At 45.5% G+C, this 21,937-nt stretch overlaps 2 protein-coding genes across 5 annotated transcripts in view; one reads left to right on the forward strand and one right to left on the reverse strand.

Moving 5' to 3' along the window:
* RFFL (ring finger and FYVE like domain containing E3 ubiquitin protein ligase) overlaps nt 1-9,336 on the forward strand; it is a 55,167-nt gene extending 45,831 nt beyond the window's left edge. For all 4 annotated transcript variants that reach the window (XM_038375572.2, XM_038375569.2, XM_043499725.1 and 1 more), the window contains 5 exons: nt 536-940; nt 3,423-3,506; nt 3,946-4,153; nt 5,693-5,716; nt 6,096-9,336. In XM_038375572.2, coding sequence (XP_038231500.1) covers nt 536-940; nt 3,423-3,506; nt 3,946-4,153; nt 5,693-5,716; nt 6,096-6,286 — 912 coding nt within the window. In that variant the 3' untranslated portion in view covers nt 6,287-9,336. The remainder of the gene's footprint in view (nt 1-535; nt 941-3,422; nt 3,507-3,945; nt 4,154-5,692; nt 5,717-6,095) is intronic.
* Nucleotides 9,337-12,021: 2,685 nt separating this feature from the next.
* Nucleotides 12,022-21,937, reverse strand: part of LIG3 (DNA ligase 3) — a 30,052-nt gene continuing 20,136 nt past the window's right edge. The window contains 8 exon segments of the mRNA XM_038376024.2: nt 12,022-12,632; nt 16,189-16,283; nt 16,698-16,748; nt 16,751-16,868; nt 17,780-17,927; nt 19,445-19,518; nt 20,878-21,020; nt 21,458-21,581. Of these exon segments, the coding sequence (XP_038231952.1) occupies nt 12,399-12,632; nt 16,189-16,283; nt 16,698-16,748; nt 16,751-16,868; nt 17,780-17,927; nt 19,445-19,518; nt 20,878-21,020; nt 21,458-21,581 (987 nt within the window). The 3' untranslated portion in view covers nt 12,022-12,398.

Consider the following 21,937-nt stretch of genomic DNA (forward strand, 5'->3'; position numbering starts at 1 on the left):
CCTGGCATTATGGACCATGCTGCTCCCCGGAAGTGGCCAGCAGCAGGTCCGACTCCTAGACAGAGGCACGCAAGTGGCTCCGTGTAGCTGTCGCCTGCAGGCACTGCCCCCCAGCTCCCATTGGCTGGTTCCTGGCCAATGGGAGTGTGGAGCTGGTGCTCGGGGCGGGGGCAGCATGCGGAGCCCAGTGCCCCTCCCCTCCAGGAGCCGGACCTGCTGCTGATTGCTTCCGGGGCATAGTGTGCTGTCGGAACAGGTAGGGACTAGCCTGCCTTAGCTGGGCAGACCGCCAACGGGACTTTTAATGGCCCAGTCGGTGGTGCTGACCAGAGCTGCTGGGTCCCAGTGCCTTACATTCTGTAACCCAGTACTGGGTCATGACCTGCAGTTTGTAAACCACTGATCTAGGACATGGGCTTCAATTTGTATTATCTCCAGCTTGCATGTTGTGTTAACCCCAATACCGTTCTTCGATAATCACTCTAAACCTTTGTGGCTTGGTGTCTTTTCTCTCCCCCCCTTCTGTTTTGAGCAGCACATTTGCTTTGACTGTAAAAGGAATTTTTGCACTTCCTGTTCAAGCGAGCCTGAAAGCAGTCCCCTTCTCTGCCATCTCTGTCAGCGGTTCCAAGCCACAGCGTTTCAGCGGGAGGAGTTGATAAAGATGAAGGTAAAGGATCTACGAGACTATCTGGCACTCCACGAGGTTTCCACAGAGTTGTGCCGTGAAAAGGAAGACCTGGTGTTTCTGATTCTTGGGCAACAGCCTGTAATCACCCAGGAGGATAGAATACGAATCCCGCCGTTAAATTCTGACACATCTGGGCAGCAAAGCTTTGTCATTCTGCCAGAGACCAGCACAGCATCTTCTACCTCACATAATGCCTCTCCAGTGTCTGCAGACTCCATCTTGAGTCCAATAACTCAGGAACATCAACAGGTACACCAGTCTCCAACTAGAAGCACCTTTAGTGTACTTATTCCCTCTCATTGTCAGATTAATTATTGAGATGCTGCCTGTGTTTTTCCCATCAAAATTCTGCACACATCTTCCTTGATTAAAGATCAGTGCCATGAGAATGCAGGGCTTCTGTTTACCACAAATGACAGTGCTTCAACTGCATATTACGCACGGCTTTCTCCATGTTCATAATAAAGCTAAGTTCAGGGGGTCAAATCCTGAGGTCCTTGCTTAGGCCAACACCCACTGACTGCAGTGTTTGAGTAAGGACCTCAGACATTTTTGCTGTAGAACGAATTCCTTTAGTTTCTGAATTGTTCTAACTTGTGAGTTTCATTGTTGCTGTTTGTCAGTTGTGGCATTTGTCCTTCCTGCATTAATGGAATTTAATTTTTTTTTTGGACTTTCAAGCTTATTTTTGGATCTTGTTTGGATATACTGGATACTTCAGTCACTGTTTTAAGGCAGTCTGATTGTTGCTTTGTGTTGCACCCTTACAGCACTGGATACTCCTGTAACTAATAAGTTATATGGATATTTAATATCTATACTGATGCTAAAGCATATTTTACTTCCTTTTCTAGCCAGGATGTTGATATCACACTGACAACTACAAGCAGCTGTTAAAATGTTATATCCTCATTCTGTATTTCCTTATTTCTTGTGCCAGGAGGAATCCAAAATGTCAGTGATATTGGAGTTGAAACAGTGGGGGAGGAGGATGGTTAAGGGGGCTCCTGGAGTCTGATCATCTACTGATTTTGGGTCTGCAGAAATGCTTTGACTGAGGCCAAAAGTTATTAGTCCTGGCACAGAGATTGCCAGAAACGGTCCGGCTGAATTCTTTTAGAGGAAATTAGTCATCTGATTATTTATATGGCCTTGCTTTGTTGTTAGGCTTTCTACTGACTGCAGTGGAATGTTTTCTTAGGACTTGTCTATACAAACACTAGGTTCAGAGCAAGCTAGGGTGTAAATCTACCTCATATTAGCCTGCTGTACACTAGAAGTTCCCTACCGTGCTTTAATCTACTCCCGTTTCAAAGTGGGATAGATCCAAGTGCACTGTGGAACTTCGAGTGCATGGCAGCAGGATCCATGCAGTTACTTAGTGCACTAAAGCGAGGTGGATTTACACCCCATCTTCCTGTGAACTGTTTGTTTGACAAATCTTCAATGTTTAACATCTACTCTGGGCCTTCTTGGTGGGTTTAATTATCCCGGGGCCATCTCAGAAAGTGTGCTTCTTAGTTTCTCTATAGGTGTATCATGAGGCATGGTGTCTTGTTTAAAAATGCAGTTATTCTTGAGGACATCTTTCACACATTGAGTTAGAAGGGCTTTTTACTGCCGTCGCGGTAGCTCATGTTTGGAAATACCTGTGTTCACCTATGAGTTCTAAGGTTTTTCTCCAGCAAATTTCAGCTCCTGGCTTGACTCCTGTTTTCATCTGGTCACCTTGTGGGAATTCGCAGTAATATCAGCTCTTAAAATGCTTTTCATTTTCCTAGAGTTTTACAGATATTAACTAATCACAGCTGCCCTAAGAAGTAGGGGAACATCCTCTCCATTTTTACTAAAAGGCAAATTGAGGTGGAGAGGATAAATACCATGCCCAAAGCCACAGATGGGGAATCAGTAGAAACTGGGATTACAGTTCTGTTCCTTTCACCCAGTCCAGTGTTCAGAACTCCCGCCCTCCCTTCCTCTCCAGCTGCCATTGTTCCGTTCCCATTGCAGCTTCTCACCCCTGCCTGTCCACACAGCACTCCACTCTAGGGAAGCCGTAATCTCCAGAGCAGCTTGAGGTGTAGGAGCTGGAAGAGAGAGGCAACTAATCCCTTATTTAACATCTCCAACACAACATCCCTAACCGGGCAACAATGTGCAGAGAGCACTGTCCCCTAATGGTCATTGAGTTACTGATCTGAGCAGTCTTGAAGAGCGCCATCAAGTGGTCTCTCAATGAGCAACACAGCACAAATTCTTGACATGTTCTAGTGATTGTGCTGTCAATGACATCACACATGGATGCCACCTCACAATGAAGGATTGTAGAGCAGTGTCAAGATTTCACATCATGATAATCAGGTGGCTTTGTGCAATGCCATTTTGAGTCTCTATACCATCTGTCTCCTCCCAGTCCAGACTCGTAAGCCCCGTGAGAACAACATGTGGGGGTATATTGTACATCATCAAGTATTCTAACAGGGCTCAATATATAATAAGGTGGGACCTGAAAGGGCCAAATGTAACACTAAAGTTTCAAATTGAGTTTTACTTGTTTAAGTGTCAGGAATGTAGTATAGGAAACTTACTTTCTGCTAACGTGGCTCTGTTCTGTCTTGTAATGACTTTCCTAATTCCACAGTATGTAGTGCATGCTCTGTGCTCAAGCCCATTTCCACTCTGGATATGCAGGGAGATTCACTGCTGGTGAAAGATTTATTTCCTCTTCTAGGCAAATGGGCATGTGCCTCCAAGCCAAGACGATATGACAGAAATTGAGAATGCAACAGAAGCACCAACAGAGGAGGAGACACAGGTTTGTGTGTGTCCCCTAAAATCAGACAATAGAAATAGGAAGAGTTCTTATAAAGATTATTTCGTCCACCACCCAGCTCGTGCAGAATTGCCCCTACTGAGGGTACTGCACAGAGTAGCAGAATAACAGTTCGGAGTACAGCCACCAGAAGACGCTCTTCTGTACGTGGAGAATGGCAGGACGACCATATATGCAGAGAACCTGGTGTCACTTTAACACCAGTGTCCTCCATAGTGGAGGACATTATAATGTAACTTTATAATAGGAGGAGGTGCTTTTATCTCCCTCCTACAAGGCTCTTGTGTTCCTCGTAACTGGAGGGATGAAAGATCATTCACCTCCATGGATGAGGTCCTGCTAGTATACCTAAGAAAAGCAGCTTTGAATTCTGTCATCACATTGTGAGGTCAAATGTTTGTCTGTCTTTGTTCCATTTCAGTCTGTTGACTCGGAGGATAACCTGGTACAGGGACGGAGGGCCTCTCTTTCTGACCTAACGAGTGTTGGAGACATTGATGCACTCTCTGTGCGACAGCTGAAGGAAATCCTGGCTCGCAACTTTGTCAACTATAAAGGCTGCTGTGAGAAGTGGGAGCTGATGGAGAGAGTGACCCGTCTTTATAAAGAGAAGGACCTTCAGCATCTGGGTAAGGAGGAGGAACTGTATCAGTTTGCCAGGCTGTCTTTCTCAACTCTTAGCTTTGGCATCAGCAGTAGCAAGCAGCAAGTCAAAGGGAGAAGGGGCTATGGTCCCCTTTTTCTTTCTTCCTTCCTTCCTTCCCTCTTCTCGAATGGCTCCTCCAAAAGTTTCTGCCTCTGCCCTTCGCAAGTGAGAGTTGGGACAGACAGGAGGCATCAAGGACTAAATAAACAAGGCAAGAGCATGTCAGAATGAATGCTGGTAAACTATGGTTAGACTTAGAAAGACAAGGTGGGTGAGGTAACACTAATTGTCAACCTCACATGTCAAAAGATACAAAGTAAATATCCTTAAATCAAACTCTTAAGTTCTAAAGCAGCACTATCTTACTTTGCTTATGTGTACATTTTGATTATTGATGGAAATATGTTTTCATCTGTTTGTTTGTACTGTGAAACCTGTTTATCCATATTTACCAATAATCTAACCTGCCAAGCGTATGGTTTACTTACCACTGCATGTGTTTACCCACATAAAAGCTTTCACTCAGGAAGGCGACTGCTCCATTGTGTATTGAGACTGAGAGTGGTTGACTCTAGTGACAAAATGTGTTCTTCCTGCCAGAGCCAACAGAGCTGTGGAAGATTTGAGCTACCACCTAATTTTTGTGCATCATCACCAGAACTGTTAAGTTCCAACAAGATGCATCCATGCATACCTGTGGCCAGAAGTTTTCACAGGTTATTACTGAGGGGCAATTGGAAGATAGTTGTTATATAGGTCTCACTGAGGGCTTTGTTAGCTCTGCAGATCCTTTGTTCCTGGGGATGACTTCCAACAAGGAAAGAATCCAGTTTAACTCTAAGAACTCAGGTTGAGTTTCAGGGCTAGTAGTTAGAAAAAAACATTTATTTATTTGTAAACTGAGGCTATTTGTTATGGAATCTGAGAGGAGATAAACATGGAAACTCACTATGCCAATTGTTGAGAATCATTTTAAGAACAGAATCTTTAATTTTCAGGTTTAGAGCTGTATTTATTTTTGATCATCATTTACAGGGGAATATCCACTTAAATCAAACCTCTCTCTGAAATTTGCCACGTACTATCGTTAAAGTAAGATTATAACTAAAGGTCCAGACTTTTCTTCCTGCATTTTGTTTACTTTGTGCTTTAGCCAAACGCTTTGCATATAGTAACTCAGTTTGCCTCCTGTGAGGATCTTTTGTACCAGAACATAGTGAGGAAAACTTTTAGAGAAATTGTGTAAAACCACAAAATTGGAGTTAAAGTGATATCTTTTTATAAAATACAGAAATAATTTAAGATGGTCATTTTGCTTTGTAAGGTGTTAAATTAATTGTACTTGAAGTAAAAAGAAAAGGAGTTCTTGTGGCACCTTAGAGACTAACAAATTTATTTGAGCATAAGCTTTCATGAGCTACAGCTCACTTCATCGGATGCATGATGTCTTGAAGTAGACAATCCATTAGCCTACTCATAGTCCTACATAATGCAGTTTTTCTCCTCTCTTTTTATATTGCAGTTTCTGACACAGATGATCAAAATGGTAAGTAATTTGTTTGTTCAACGCTCTCACTACAAAGATTCTCAGGACTAGTTGTTGCTGTTGTGCGCTCATATAGGGGAGTGTTTGTTCTAGGCATAAATTTTCAGTTCCTTCTTCCCAGATGATCAGGTAAATAGTCCCACATTGGTATCGATGCAGGGCCAGGAGCAGGACTGTTTACAAGTCTCCAGTTGTGCTTAGTACACTGTAGTGAAAAGATGGAGCTTCTGAACTTTAGTCTCACATAATTATACATAATTTGATATTTGACACTGAAGCCACTATTAATATATGCGTATTGGATAACACTGAACATCCTGTCCTAATGCCATGATGTCGTTTCCTTAAATCTAATACGTACAACCCCTTTTGTCTTCAGTTTCCTCAGGCAGTGCAGGGCTCCCTAGCACTGAAGAGAATCTCTGCAAAATCTGCATGGACTCACCCATCGACTGTGTCCTGTTAGAATGTGGCCACATGGTCACCTGCACCAAATGTGGAAAGCGTATGAGTGAGTGTCCCATATGCAGGCAGTATGTGATAAGAGCTGTCCATGTATTTAAGTCCTGAGTGAGCATGAGGAAGACCAGTGTTGCCTTAAAGCCTCATCTGCTGTTAGAGATCGTCTAAAACCTCTACAGGTCGGTCAGAGACTGGCACACAGGACCTCAGAAGAAACCTGAAGTTCATAGGTGAGATGAGGAAAGGAGAAAGCTTGGGGAATTGTTCTGATTGAAGCCATTGACTGGCTGTGCCCTTCACACCACAGTGCTTTACCCTGCAGTGCCTAGACTCTGGGAGCCCACTGTCGTCAGCAGAGACAGAAATAATTAACAGCTTGCATTCTGGGCTAGCTTGATCAACTGATGTTGGGGGACAAATAATCACTTGGCTTTCCAAAACTAACACCAGATTCTGAGGCTTATTTCTTACACAATAATAAATAAGGTGGACTGAGGTTTTGGCACAACATTTTCTTTTGTTTTGCTGCTACTGAAGTCTCTCATTCTGGTACCCTCTTTAATTTGCTCTGTTCCAGGTCACATATCCACTGATATTTTTATTTTCGGGGAACAAAATCTTATTGGGCTGGTTCCCTCTCCCTATGCTTTTTGTTTTTTTTAAAAAAAATGTAACTTTATTTTAATCTCTTAGTTTCTTATGCTTGCAGGCCAGGCTTAGCTTTTTTTATATTCAGAATTTATTTCTAAGCCAAGCCCTGTAAGATCATGGTGAATCCTTCACTATTGCTACACCTTAATATGGAAAGGAGGCAAGACTTCATACTGTTAAAGATACATTATTTCCCTTTGAAAGATAAGAGGCAGTGAAGAGGCTTAGGGCATAGAGCCTTCTCTTATAGCTTACCCAGCATAGGCAGTTTTTGTCTCCCTTCTGCCTACAATTTGCCTTTCCTTGGTGGTTCTTTGTTATAACACTACAGGATGGTGTGTTGCCTGCAGGGTACGTAAGAAATCCTTGTATACCTGAACTAGCTGAGAGTCAACCTCCTCCAGTGACTAATGAGTTGGGACCCTGAGGCCCTAGTCCCCTACAATGTTTGAACACTAGTGGAAAAATCCACTATGGCCAGAGTAGTGTGATTTTGGTCTAGAACTGCCTACGCTCCTAAAAGGGATTGGTGAGACATTTCAATCATGAAGCCCTCAGCAGTGTATTCTTATAACGATCTCCTGAGATGAAGCTGTCAGAGAGACACTGAAGTTTGGAGAAACATGGTGGAGGACTTTTTCCACTGTGAACCTCTACAGCTGGGTTGTCTTATGATTTGAGGAGGATAGCCTTCCTTTTTCTGCCTGTTTACCAATTCACTGTTCTACAGTCCTGATGTGTTGCCAAATATGCAAAGATTGTTTGGGGAAGAGCACAACATAATGTCTCCATTTTCCTTTTATGGGGATGAGGCTATAGCTTCACCCTTAGAAAGAATTCTGCAAGGTAGACTTGGGACATCAATCAAAAGCTGTTCGTGACATCTATGGTTTAGAAAGTCCCAGTGGACCTACCGCATTGTTTTTTTCCTCTATGGGGCATTTAAAAAAAAAATATAGTAGTGATCTTACAAGGTATCCTGGAAATACTCCATTCTGAACTGCCAGAAAAATATTCAATTTCAAAATCATTCTGTTATGCATTAAATAAGATTTTTCAGCTAAATTAGGGTTACACTAGTGTCTTATCTTATCCCAAATGGCTCCTGGAGCCATTTAAGGCTTAACAGTTGTTTCAGATTGTTTTTCACACATAGTTGTAGGCCTTACTATAATAATGTAAGTGCATGGGTGTTCAGAATATGTGGGTGCATGGTATGGTATGGGGCCAGGAGCAGCATCTATATACAAAAATTGTATTTGTCTACTCTAATAAGAGTGGCAAGTCCTAGGCTCTGCACCACTAGATATGTATGTAAAGCAGCAGCTTCTATTGATGTATCTGTGCACACTTGTGGTAACAGCTGGTAATCTTAAGTAACTGCAAATGTATGTAATCTTTGCAACTATTTAACAGTGCTGTACAACAGTAGTAATGCCTCTGCTGCAAGAAATGCCTGGTGTGTGTGTGTGGGGGGGTGTCGTCTTTCTTGTGGAAGAGAGGAAACCATTCCTGGTAGCTCACAAGTATCATTCATGTATAGATATTTAAAGGAAGGTACCTCTGCCCTGTGATCTGCAGCACCTGCACATTAGAGAAGGCCTTTACTTTTATTGGTGGTGATTCCTGTAGAGGAAGGACAGGAGCCTAGCCTTGTTTCATGGATCTGTGTCCTTGCCCCTTCTCTCTTCATTTTATGAGAAGAGAGCTGCTCCTTCTGGACAGTCTGACCTGTTTTTATAATCTCTGGCTCAAAACCTAGCACAGGCTTTCCTAAACAGAGGGGTACTGACACACATTTTGCCAGCAGCTAAATTGTATTATGTTAAATACTTTTCCCATGCAAGTAATTGCTGTAGTTACTATTGAGCTGTTCAATCATGAATGGGAAGAGGGTGTTTACATCAACCACTACCTGTGGCCTAAATTTATGAACCCAATCTAGCAAATTCACTGTGAAAAATAATGCATTTTATCATGTTCAGCAATAACTTCAGGCCAGAGGGGCTTAGGTGGAGGAAGACACTTTCCCTATTCAGTGTCAAGTTTACTAAACTTCAGGTCTCTAAGGTTCTTCTGCCTCTATTCTATAGTAGAAAGGCCCTAGTGCAGATCAGTTTCTGCAGGGATGATTTTAAGAACAAGATTTACACCCCCCCCCCCCCCCCCTCTCAAGCTTGCAATTTGCCTTCCTAGTTTGGTAGTGAATAGTTTTCCCATTGCAAAAATTGATTGTTTGCTGTGGGGGTGACTATTTTAAAGTGAAACTTTTAAAAGCCAGAGGAAACTGGTTCATAATCCAAAGGAATATACTGATCTGTACTAATAAATATAAGAAAATATTCAAGTGCTTTATGTACAGTGTACACATTTGTTCAAATATTTTGCAAGTTAATGTTCTACTTGAAATGGATTCTATTAAATTCTAAATCCTAGTAAATAGACTAGTTTTGGAACAGAGTTCTGCTTTATAATTTTATAATAAAGTGAAAATTTGATTTATCCAATTATTGAAGTGTTCTGAGTTTCTCTTTTTTGGGAGCAGCAGGGGGCTTGGCAGAGATGTTTGACTTACTGCTGCTTTTCAAGTTTAAAAGATAAGGATAAGCATGAAACAAAATACCACTATGCTGTGTAGTATATGAACCTGAATATAATATAAATTCCTCACCAAGGTCCCCTGACCCAACCTGAAGCTATCCTTCCTCAAAAGTCTGAGGAAGAAAAGATGGAGAAAGCTCAACTCTCACCAGTAGAATTTTTTAACCTAGTTATAGCGAAGTAGTCAACTGCCATTAAAGTCAACAGGACTTGAAGGTGATTTTTGCCATTTTCATATTGTGTTTAATGCAGGTGTGTGTAAATATTGACAAGAGCCAACACAACCGCTGCAAAGCAACTTGTAACCAACATGCAAAGTTAAACTACATCCTAAAGATTAAAGTGAGCAAGAAAATTAAAATAAAAACCTACATCAATAGGCCCTCACCAACAATGTCTGAAGTCCTTTTGAGGCAGCTTACTAATTGATTCCAAGAAGCCTGTTGGAAGAGGAAGAACCCAGTGTGTTTTCTTAGAATTCCTGAGCAAGGTTAACGTGTTTTGGCCTAAGTTATCAAATTGCTGTATGTACCTTAGCTGAGGGGGAGTGGGAAGCTGCACATGGCTTATCCCACCTGACAGTCAGATCATTAGACATCTCTAAGATGACCTTTTGAGAGGCAATTTGGTTACAGTCCACATACAATGGAACGATACTTCAGACAAAACTGTGAACACTGCCTCACTTGAGGTAGAAACAAATAATCCAAGTGCGGATTAAAGAAATATTCCTAGACACCAGCAAGCCACAGATCTTTGGTTCATGCTAGAATGGAAAAGTCCTTAAGTTAGAGGCACTGCCTTGAGAAGCAAGTGGTTAAAAAATGAGTGGGGTACAGCGAGCATCCCACTGCATCTACATGCTTCCACCATTTCCTTTATAAATAGGCCTAGGAAAATCATCAGTGAGACAAATACAATTTTCCTTATAGTACCTTATTTAAGTGCTGCCATGAGTGAAACAGTCCAGTCTAAACCTTGCATGCTGAGAGGCCTTCCCTGGACTAAAGACCTCATTACCCTGCAATGATGGAGAAACCACATAGTACATTCACTGCTCTACATTACAGAAGCTAGAGGTTGAGGGGAGAGTATGGAAGCTTCATGTTATACAAGGTGGGGCAAGGGAGAAGATGCATCTGCTACTTCACATGCCATGGCACTGGAGCATGAGCATCATGCTATCACTTTAAGCTGACCCAGCAGCTACAGGTTTGGCTGTTCTGAGCCAGCCTTGCTTGTAACACACTAGGGACGATTACAACACTAACTTTCTAATAAGCACTTGGACTCCAAAATCCATGGTTTTTACTTTCAAAGTAATCAACCCCCATTAAATATCCACCTATTTCTCTGCAAACCCTATTTTCTATCTGAGTCCCACCACCCAGGCCATACATGAGTTGTCTATTCATAAAGTTTAGTGTCATGGAATAGTCTGCAATATATTTAGATGGCAAAACCTGCAAACTCATCTCCCAAGTTTCGCTTCCATGAAATGTGAACAGCAGCAAGAGATCAGATTACTCTCCGTGGCACTGATGTGACCAACTACTACTGGAATAGTCTGGTGTCCACAATTCAAGGAGGCTGATGAAAATTGGAGGGGGTTTAGAGAAGAACCATGAGAATTGGAAAAGATTGGAAACATCCTGGATATGGATAGGGATCCTGGAGTCCGTTTAGCTGAGTCTTCTCTTAAGGAGAGGTTTCAGAGTAGCAGCCCGTGTTAGTCTGTATTTGCAAAAGAAAAGGAGTACTTGTGGCCACCTTAGAGACTAACAAATTTATTAGAGCATAAGCTTTCGTGAGCTACAGCACTGCATCGATGAAGTGAGCCTGTAGCTCACGAAAGCTTATGCTCTAATAAATTTGTTTAGTCTCTAAGGTGCCACAAGTATCCTTTTCTTTTCTCTTAAGGATATGACTTGATCACAATCTGTAAGTACCTACATGAGAAACAAAGACTTGATAGGACTCTTCAATCTAGCAGACAAAAAGTATAGCAAAATTCCAATCCCTGGAAATTAGAGGTTAGACACATTCAGAACTGGAAATGAGGCACAAATGTTTACAGTGAGGGCAATTAACCACTGGAACAACTTACCAAGGCTGTGATGGATTCTCCACTGCTGGCCACTTTAATACTAGATTTTTTTTTTTTCTAAAACACATTAATTCAGGGAAGCCCTATGCTCCGTATATGGTCATAGTGGTTCCTTCTGGCTTATAATTGATAAATTCCAGGAGACACTGTACAGAATTAGCTCTTCACTAACCTTTGATTCCAGCAGCCTGGTTTGTGACAAAAATATCTTGGGGACACAAACCCTTAATAGAAGTTTTGGCCTAGTTTAAAATGAAACACTGCCTAAACTGTTTCTGGATGCTAGCCTATAGCTCTGATTGTTAAACAGGTTAGCAAACAACAGTCTTAAATAAACTGAGGAGAAATACCAAGCAGTATAAATGGCAGTGTTTAGACTAGCCTTTGTTTGAATTTATAGTAGTGCAGCAAGTTCATACTGGTAATAGGTATATAGGAAGTTATACACACTTCTGTTCAGTTACAGAACAGCTTGAGAAGAATATCTGTGTCCTTACTGGAAAGGAGAAGACACTGTATAGTTTTTATTTATAAAAATACCCAAACTTTAAAACAAAACAGATGAAACCAGCACTGAGATAGAATGGACGGGTTCAAATGAAGGGCAGAAAAAAACAGATTCCAATTGTGCCATCTTTTAGTGAGATCTCTGAATTCATTCCAGCTGGCACTGATAAAAATCAAAGTGGTTGCTATGGATCCTTAGAACCCATCTGTGAGGAACTCCAGGCATTTGATAGAGATGTGGACAGAAAAGCAAAGGATCTCAGCCTTTCTTCCACCTGCCTACTTGCTGCTGTTCCCTTAGGGAGTTCCTTCCTAGAGCACAGTAGTGTTGGGCCAGGTAGCTGCCTTGAACTTTTAACAAGGGGCCACTAGCCTCCGTTTCCGGATACACTCCCAGATCCAGTCAGGAGAGACGCGCTTGGCTCCAAGGTTCTCATCAACATCCCCTATTACATGTGTTGCTGAGGCAGTGTCGAACTCTTGCACAAGGTCTCCATCATACGCCACAAAGTACCGGCGGATTTTGCTGAAGTCCTCCACGGACGGTGGTAGGTACAGCTTCACCCCTGTAAATATGTCCAGCAGCATCTGCAAATTGTGGGGAAATAGAAAAAGATGGTGAGGAGAAATAAGATTGGGAAAGAGACTGGAGTGGTTTGGGTGCTTTACTAGATTAAGCACTCTTTAGGCATGGACTCTCACTACATACAGCTCCCAGCGCAAAGGGGCTGACAGAGGACTCCGGGCGCTACTGCAACACAAATAAGGATGCAGCTTATTTAATACAAGCTTTGGGAACAGACTCTTTCCTCCATGCTGAAAACATTCAGTATTGTTTCAAATGGGACCTCCCAGCAGCAGGTGAACAGGGAGCACGCTGAGGAAACAAGATGCCCCCCAAACTCAGATGGGTAGGAGGCACAGGGCCCTTACCTTCTGTAAGGTGCAGGTGGTGCTGTAGGTAGGGGTTAATAGGGCCAACCCCTTACCCACTCTGCAGCAATGCTTGCTAAGAACCCAGCAGGACTCCCCCAAGTGGACACTGTCAAACTGAATAAACGCCCTCCAGCTCCCCAATCTCAGTTCTTTGAAAGCATTCAGCAGGTTCCAAGCACAAGCCCCTCAAATACAGAGTCCTGTGCACTTAGAAGAGGGGGCTGCAAACCAAGAGGATTTGTTCCAATCCCAGTTCAGAGGCTTTTACCATTGTAAATCCCTCACTCTTTGGGCTTCAGTTAATCCATCTGCACTGGGATCTCTCTCACACAGAGACACTCCTGTGAAAGTCAGATACTGCAACTGAACTGTACGTCCATAGCTAAGTACCTTCCCAAGAGAGAAAGGGACACCATTAGCCCCAAGTGCTACCTCTAGCCGGCTGCTCTCGGGGCCCAGTGACCAAAACATGTCAGTTGCTGAGGCTACGTCTACACCAGACACTTCAAAGCGCTGCCGTGGGAGCACTCCAGCGGCAGCACTTTGAAGTGCAAGTGTGGTCGTGTGCAGGTGCTGGGAGACAGCTCTCCCAGTGCTCCTGGTAATCCACCTCCACGAGGGGAATAGCTCTGAATGCTGGGAGTGCTGTTTGTAGCGCTCGGAGCCTGGCCACGCTAGCGCTTTAAAGTGCTCCAACTTGCTGTGCTCAGGGGGGTGATTTTTCACACCACTGAGCCAGCATGTTAGAGTGCTATAAAATGTAAGTGTAGCCAAGCCCAGAGATGCCCAGTGACTTTGGCAGTTGGTGTTTTTCAGTTTATCTAATGCAGCATGGTAGCCCTGAGAGTTAGCACTTGCTATCCACATCAGGAGTGTTCCAGCTGACACTAACCTAGGGACTGCTCCCACAGTTTTCCATGTACCTGGTCCCTCACCCCACCCATAGCTCATACAGAGCTAAACAGAGGCGTTGCTATTTCTCTCCATGCAAAGGCGACAAAGCTCAAACTGTCCACAAAAAGCTCAGCAGGGCCAGCACAGTCTGGAGCCAATGCACTTGCTTGTTGAAGGATTTATTGCTGATTGGCATAGCAAAACCCAATTTTTCCAGCCCCTGTTCCTCATCTACTGGGTCACGTGAAAGCTCCTTGTCCTCACCTGCAAGTTCCTGATCAGCTCTGCCTGCGTCTCCTGTCGGACTGTCCCCACTGCCAGTCTGTCCAGACATCTCATGGGTGGTTGTGCATTCCTCCACACCATGCTCTCTGCATGGAACACCTCCCCAAACTGATCCATGATGTGATCACTCTCCTTCTGCAGACCCACCTGGCCTACGATTCCTACTGGCAGTCACCCAACTAATGGCTAGGACTGAAGATCAGTTGATTTATTTTAAACCCCCAAACTCTACAATCCTTTTGGGGGCCTAGGCCATATAGCCATGTGACTTTATCCTCCCAATGATGAATCATTTACGTAAGCCGCACAGGTACACTAGTTAATGCAGAAACTGGAATGGCTCAGAGGCTTCACATTGCAGACACAAGGTGATCCCCAGCTGGGATCAGGACAGATACTTCCTCCCCTGTGCAACCCGACCGCTTCCACACACAGCACTGCACCAATGACCAGGTGCAACAACAGTAGCTATGCCCTCCATCACAACATCTAGTCCAGCCCACTGCTGGAGTCAGGACGATGGGCACCAAGCTGCTCTGGGTTGACAATCCCCATTATCTCAGCCACTCTGTACTCAGCATGAAAGGAAGGGCGGGGAGGCAGAGGCTCAGCCAGAGGAGCTTGCTGCTACCATTACTGCTTTTACATATCACCGAACTCTGTTTCTCGGACTGGCTTACAACCGATCCAGTGGGCAAATACGGAGTCGTCACTGCTTTGCCCAGGATGGAGGGCAGAGGCGGACTGAGAATGCACACTGCGTAACAGACAACACCTGGAAGAGAGCTAGGCTCTTGAATGAGCCAACATGCCTGCTCACCGCATCTACGAGAAGCTGCAGTCATTTCCTGCGCACCCAGCTGCAGTGCAACACATCAGCGGGCTCTTTTGCAACAGAAAAATCCAGTCAGTTCGTTTCAGTCTTTAATGATTACCTAACAGGCTGCTCTACAAGAGTGGCTGGAAAAGGCTCTAGCTCTTCCATATGTTGATCTGCTAGCACCTTCCTGAGTGCCCAGCTCACCTGCTGGTTCTCTCTCCAGGTCTGCTCTGCAACAACAAACAACAGCCCCTCTGAGGAGCAGTTCTGCTTGCTCAGAGTCTCCTTCCTATCTGAGACTTGGGTCTGCATATGCCTGGGGGTACGAGGCCCCAGCTTCCCTGGAGTAACTCACAGCACATTCCTGTTCCTTCCTATGGCTCCTTCCCCCCACCCTCCTCTCTCTCACAGGACTTCTCCAGAAGACTCGATGCACCTCCTCCTAGCCTGAATGGACTAGGTGCAGTAGCCAAGAGCAGCCTGCAGTAGCCAAGAGCAGCCTGATGCTCAGGTTGAGGCAGGGAGGCTTAAAGCACCCCCCCTGCACATGCCAGGCCTCACGAACTGCAGCATAGCAACCACTGTTTTCCAGACATCCGGCTGCTGCCATCACGGAGAACGTGTCCCAAAGCAACGGACTCCACACAGTACAGTGGGCTCACCAGGGAGCAGCAGAGTGGAGAGTGAGCAGACCCCGCAATGCTGAGTTAGAGGAAGCGCCTCCCTTCCCTCCCAATCTCTGGATCAACTGCATAGGGGGAAGCTCCGGAGCCCAATCTCTCTGAGGTGGGGCTCTGGGTCTCCACAGCATCTTGGGCTGGATGCAAAGTGGCAAAGCTGGAAGTGAACCGATGATGGCGGTGCCCCCACTTGGCAGTGCATGCTCCAGCCAACCCTTAGTCCTTTTTCCCCAGGGCATGGCTGGCTATTGCTTGCTGCTTGGCCATGCTGAATTTGACCTGCTGGGAACAGCTGCTTTATTGCTCATCTGAGAATACTACTGCTACCCAAGGTTCAGGGGAAGGTTACATCAGGCCCATAGACTCCAGTATGGCAGACACCTTAGCAGCCGAGCTGCCCCCTGCACAGCACATGGCCTCTGCTTCAGATTTGTTCTGAAACACTAATGCATTTAATGTTTTCCTTGTCTCTTAACTGCCCCGCAGCTCCCCCACTGGTCTGAAGCCATCCCCACCCAGCCGTCCATACCTTCTTTCTGTTGTCATCCAGCTCAGCTGCTTTCCGTTTCTCCCCTCGCTTCTCCTCTGCCTTCTTTGCAGGAGATCTAACAACCGCTTTGCTGCCTGTCAACAGGAATGGCCTGGGTTAGTGCATTTTGCAGAGACAGGTGTGTTTTAAAGCAGGTATGGATGCGCAGATGGAGAGAGGAGAATAAGTTCCCTCCTCTAGCCACTGTATCTTGGAGTGCTTTTATTATTGGACCAGTTTGTCTCAATACTGGGCTGTAGGACCACATCAGTCTGGCTTCCACCTCCTCTCACTCCCAGTGGGCCTCGGAGCCACAGCCGTTCACTTTACATTGCGAATTTCAACGCCCAAACCGCAGGTGCTCACACCTTTGCACAGTGCAAATGACACTAACATTAGGTACATGGTGCTGCAACACATACACCAGTGTTAGCTGAAGGCAAACGAAAGCCCAACCACCAAACCCAAAATCCCCAGAGGCCCTTAGACTCTGTGGAGGACTCTCTTACCTTCTGGCTTCTTGGCTTTTGCAGGTGACTTGCTTGGGGGTGTCTTAGCAATTTGTGGGGTGTGGAAGACCTAGAATTTCCCTCATTCTCACCACTGCTGCTGGCTGTGGACCCCCTCCTCCCTGCTGTGATATTGAAATCTGACTTCTCCTTGGAGAGCTGGTATAGCTCCTGCCCCACAAGGAAACAAATACTGCCTGTTAGCCACAGTGGAATTCCCTGACATCAGATATGAAATGCCCAGAGACACGAGACACAAGTGATAACCAGGCACCCCTAGGGATCCTCTCTCCAGACCTGCTCCACATCCTCCACCTCTCCTGATTCCTATCAGCTGCTCCACACAAGACACTAGGAGAACATAAAGGGTCATGATTAAACACCGAACGACAATGGTGAGGCTGAGAATAGAGCTGACCAACAGATGACTAGTGAAGGCAACCAAGAACCCATTTCAAATCAGTCAAGGAAGTGACAAGTACAAGAATGCAGTCAGCTTGTGGCTCAAGGCTCTTGGCAGATAGTCTGACAGCAAGGTCAGACTGGCAACAATCGCCCCCCCTTTCAGTCAATTCCCAGATGTCTCCCCATCCTTTACTGGGCATTGGTTGAATGTGGTAAGACTGGCAGAACTTACGGGTTGGAGGTTACCCCTTTCCAGAAAAGAGTCTTCCTCCATGATCATGGTTGTTACAAGAGCTAATGCAACTTGTTGCCAAATATTTCCCAACGGTACACAAATGCTCTAGTAACTCATATCCGAAAGCTCAGGAAAGCCTATCGCTGTCCAGTATTATTATTAATCAGATTTATTATGGTAGTGCCTAAGCCAACCAAGAACGGGGCCCCACGGTGCTAGGTGCTGTACAAACAGAAGCACATGGTCCCTGTCCCGTAGAGCTTACAATCTAAAATAACCAAACCAATCCCAGAAGCAGTGCAAAAATGCATCCTGCCACCACGAACACCACTTCCAGCAAATGTCTTTGTACACACAATGCAATCTGAATTTGCCTGCAATTTTATGAAGGGGTTTCCCTTTGGATTGGATGCTGCACCTGGGAATATATTACAAGTCTCACCTTGAGCTGAGGGAGGTTGGTGGCCGTCTTCCAGTCTTTGTCATCTCGGATCCGGGTGCAGCGAGGGAAGCGGATGGAGATCCCATCTGCAGTGTGGGCTTCAGCTTTAGAGAACTCAGCACCTGTGATCTCCCACACCGCGGCTTTCCTAGACCAAGAATATTGGAGATCCATCAGCAAGAAGCCCTACATTATTTACTTTGTAATCCTCCCTCTCATCTACTAATGAGTGTTTGAGCCTTCCCCCCCATCACTACAAGAGATCAGGCCAAACTGAGCTAAATACACAATTCATTGACCGTTGCCATTAGATCTTCTACCAAACACCTACAGGCAGCCATATCTAGTAACTCTGTTGTGTTTTCAATTATGACCAGAAGCATCACAGACTGTGTATACATGTGTGTCAACTTTGAGATAATAAATCTAACAGATATGCATGGCACTGAAGCTGTCTGCAAAATTATGGAGTGACAGTAGCAATTTCATATTTAAGGTTGCAATTCAATTTTCACCAGCCCTTTAACTTCATGAAGCTCCTTTCTGCCTGACATTTCATGTGAGGTCCCTCGCCAGGATGGATTTGTTGGGAAAAGTGAGTTTGTCAAGATCAGGTGTTTCAGAGAAACAGGATCTTTTCAGAAGTAAACGAGTCCTCTAAAGCAGTGGTTTTCAAACTTTTTTCCTGGCGACCCAGTTGAAGAAAATTTTTGATACCCACGACACAATGGAGCTGTGTCAGAGGGGTTTTGGGGTGGGGCCAGAAATGAGAGGTTCAGGGTATGGGAGGAGGCTCTGGGCTGGGGCAGGGGATTGGGGTGTGGGAAGGGGTCAGGGTTCTGGGCTGGGGGTGCAGGCTCTAGGGTGGGGCTGGGGATGAGGGGTTTGGGGTGCAGGAGGGGGCTCTGGGTTTGGGAGGAGTGAGGGCTGGGGCAGGGGATTGGGGCGCAGGCTTACCTCAGGCGGCTCCGGGTCAGCGGTGGTGCTAAGGCAAGCTTCCTGCCTGTTCTGGCAGTGCAGACTCTGCTGCGCCCCAGAAGCAGCCAGCAGCAGGTCCGGCTCGTAGGCCGAGGTGCGCAAGTGGCTCCACACAGCTCTTGCCCACAGGCACTTGCCCCCCCCGCTCCCAAGCTCCCATTGGCTGGGAACTGGCCAATGGGAGTGCAGAGCAGGTGCTCAGGGCAGAGGCAGTGCATGGATCCCATGGCCCCCCGCCTAGGAGCCGGACCTGTCGCTGGCTGCTTCCGGGGCGTAGTGTGCTGTCAGGACAGGTAGGGACTAGCCTGCCTTAGTCGGGCAGCACCGCCAACGGGCCTTTTAATGGACCCAGAGCGACCCAGTGCCTGACATTCCGCAACCCAGTACTGGGTCTCGACCAACAGTTTGAAAACCACTGATCTAAAGGTTTTTGTCAATTCCTCTCAACAGCAGCTTGGGCTGGAAACCTCAATTTTAAAATATTTTAAATCTTAGATGAGGTTTGATGCACCGGAATATTTTTCCCAAGAAAGGCTGCAAATGCAACATTAAAAACTTGTGCTTCCTCTCAGTGCCCCACCACAGAAACTACTCTGTAGCATAGAAAACCTCTACCTTTACTAAGAGATTAGCGCACTGCCGCATGCCACCCCTGGAAAGCATGCTCTGTCTATGGAAGCACTTGCCTTTGGGTCTGGAACAATGAAGTCTGGATAATAGATCTTGTTAATTTTCAGCCAGCTTGGAATTCTACTGGGATCCTAGAAGTCCAAGAGGACAAGATTAAACATAGGAAGGGTGATTATAACAACAACATGCCTGTTAAAATACGAACCTGCTCCAACAGCTAATATGTGTTGAAGGGACATTAGCCCTTACCCTGGTTCTTGTCATGCAGACAGAAAGCAGAAGACCAGAAGTCCAAAGTGCAGACAATGCGATATTTATTGGGTTACTCAGGCAAGCATATCCATAGCACTGCACACCGGCAGAGCTTTTATCCCAGTATGCCCCCTTTCCCCTTCCTTAGCAGGCATAATTATAAGGTCCCACCCCTTACAATTTATGGTCATGTTCAGTTTTGAAGGGTCTTGGGGCTTCGGCACCACCTTCTTTTGTATCCCATGGGAAGGGTAAGGAGTGAGGTTGTGCTTCAGTCAGAGACAGGCATTTCTTTGGCCTTTTAGTGTTTCTTATACCTTCCTCCCCCCACTCCTTGCCCCTCCCGACTGGTTGCTTGACCTTATCTCAAGAGAGGAGTTTGAGGCATGACTGTCCTTCAAGTGTGAGTTCGTATATTACTCTCCCATTCTGCCCAGCAACACTTTAGCTCTATTTCTTGTCCCCCCCCCAATCTGCTTGTGGACAGATGTAACAGTGTCTTTGTTTACACGTATTAGTAAGAATATAAAAATATCAAAAATCCAATGGGCACACAAGACCCAAAATTCTATCTCAGGCAAATATTAGGGCCTGAACATGACATCATCATCACTAACACTAGCACCTGGTGGATTAGCAACAGCTCACTGCATCTCCACACAAGGGATCTCTACCACTGAAAGCCCAAGGTACTCCCTCATGCCCCAAGAAAGCAGGTACTGGGAGGCAGTGTATCCTTTAGATCTGCAGCAACCCCTCTGCTGATTTGGCTTCCATCTGTATGTTCATCCCATGTGAACCAAATCATAGCCAGGTAAAATTAAGTGTTTCCTCAAACAATTTAACTCGCTATAAACAGATTTTAGTCTACACAGATTTGCCAGGCAAAATGAATTCTCAACCTTCTAAAATACCAGGTAAATGCTCCAAGCCCAGTATTTGCAAACTTGGTATTTAAAATTCTGCACCTAGATGAGACTTAAAGTGGCCAGAGATATTGGATTTAGGCACCAAAGGCACTTGCGTTTGAAAGTCAGGCCTTGGCGTTTCTGAAGTAATGCTCCCATCTAGTGGGTAGTGAGGTAAAGCACAGCAAACCACACGAACTGCCATTTGCTGCTGCTCATCAGAATGTCTAGTAGCCTAAATGGGAATCGAATGGCACGTAGCCTCCCACACTGAGCTTGGATCTAAATATAAGATGTGCCCACCCAGGCACACGCCAGAGCCCCCCTCACCTTGCTGATCTTCACCATGTCCAGCTCCTTCTGCAGGCGAGCCAGGGTGGCATCATCGTGCCCACCAGCGCACTTTGTCACCGTGCACCATTTCTGGCTCTTGGGGTCATAGCAGCCCATGAGGAAAATGGACATCATGCCACCTGGAACAGGGAGCAGGGTTTCAGTATCGGAGTGCCAGGAGGAGCCCACCACTTCACGGCACACAAAGAGCCATCAAGCTGAACAGTGGGTCCCAGTCTCTGTGATCCTTGGGACTTTAGGCTTGTGACTGGGATTCCAGCCAGGCAAACCCCAACTCACAAAGCTTAACAATGAGCATCTGTACATTGGGCCACAGTGCGCCAGCTGCCAACTCATTCGGCTCAGCGCACTCTAGCCCACAATGGAGCCGGGCTGCTAGCTGTATTATGGGTTACAGTACACCCACCCACACAGAGGAAGTGGCAGGCAATAGTTGGTACAGCCAAATCTTTAGCCAGGTAAGAGCACGGTAACCTGGAAACCAATGAGCCAGAGATTCTTCTCCCACCTGAAACATAGGCAAGTTACTGGCTCACGTTAGTTCGAGGAGACACACCTTTACTGCCTTGTCCATAGAAAGCTCCCAGAACCACCAAGTCTGCCGTGTCAGCCATGGCACCTTCATTCAGATAGTCCTTTTTCACTTTTAGCCAGTGACGTTTACCAGGCTCATATGTACTCTGCAAACAAGCAAGAACGCTGAATCAGAGAGGAGCCTATTCAGATTTCTGTGGGGAACCATTTAAAAAAGTGGCCCAAGACGTCTATTTGGCCACACTGTACTTGAGCCGTGTTTCCACGACTGGTCTTTGGATTGGGCTGTACCCTGAGATCTCCCTGACACAATTTAGGAATGCAGCAAGTCAGTCCCTGGTATCCAAAAGGTTGAGAAACATTGCGCTAGAGCACTTAGATACTCCAGTTCACGAGGAAAAGGTTTAGACTAAGGCTTACATTGTTCATGAAACCAGCCACCTATCAAAATCCAGCATGACATGACACTTCAAACGCAGGCTAATAATAAATAAGTGACACG

Source organism: Dermochelys coriacea, chromosome 17 (genome assembly GCF_009764565.3).
Source record: "Dermochelys coriacea isolate rDerCor1 chromosome 17, rDerCor1.pri.v4, whole genome shotgun sequence".
NCBI classification, from domain to species: Eukaryota; Metazoa; Chordata; order Testudines; family Dermochelyidae; genus Dermochelys; species Dermochelys coriacea.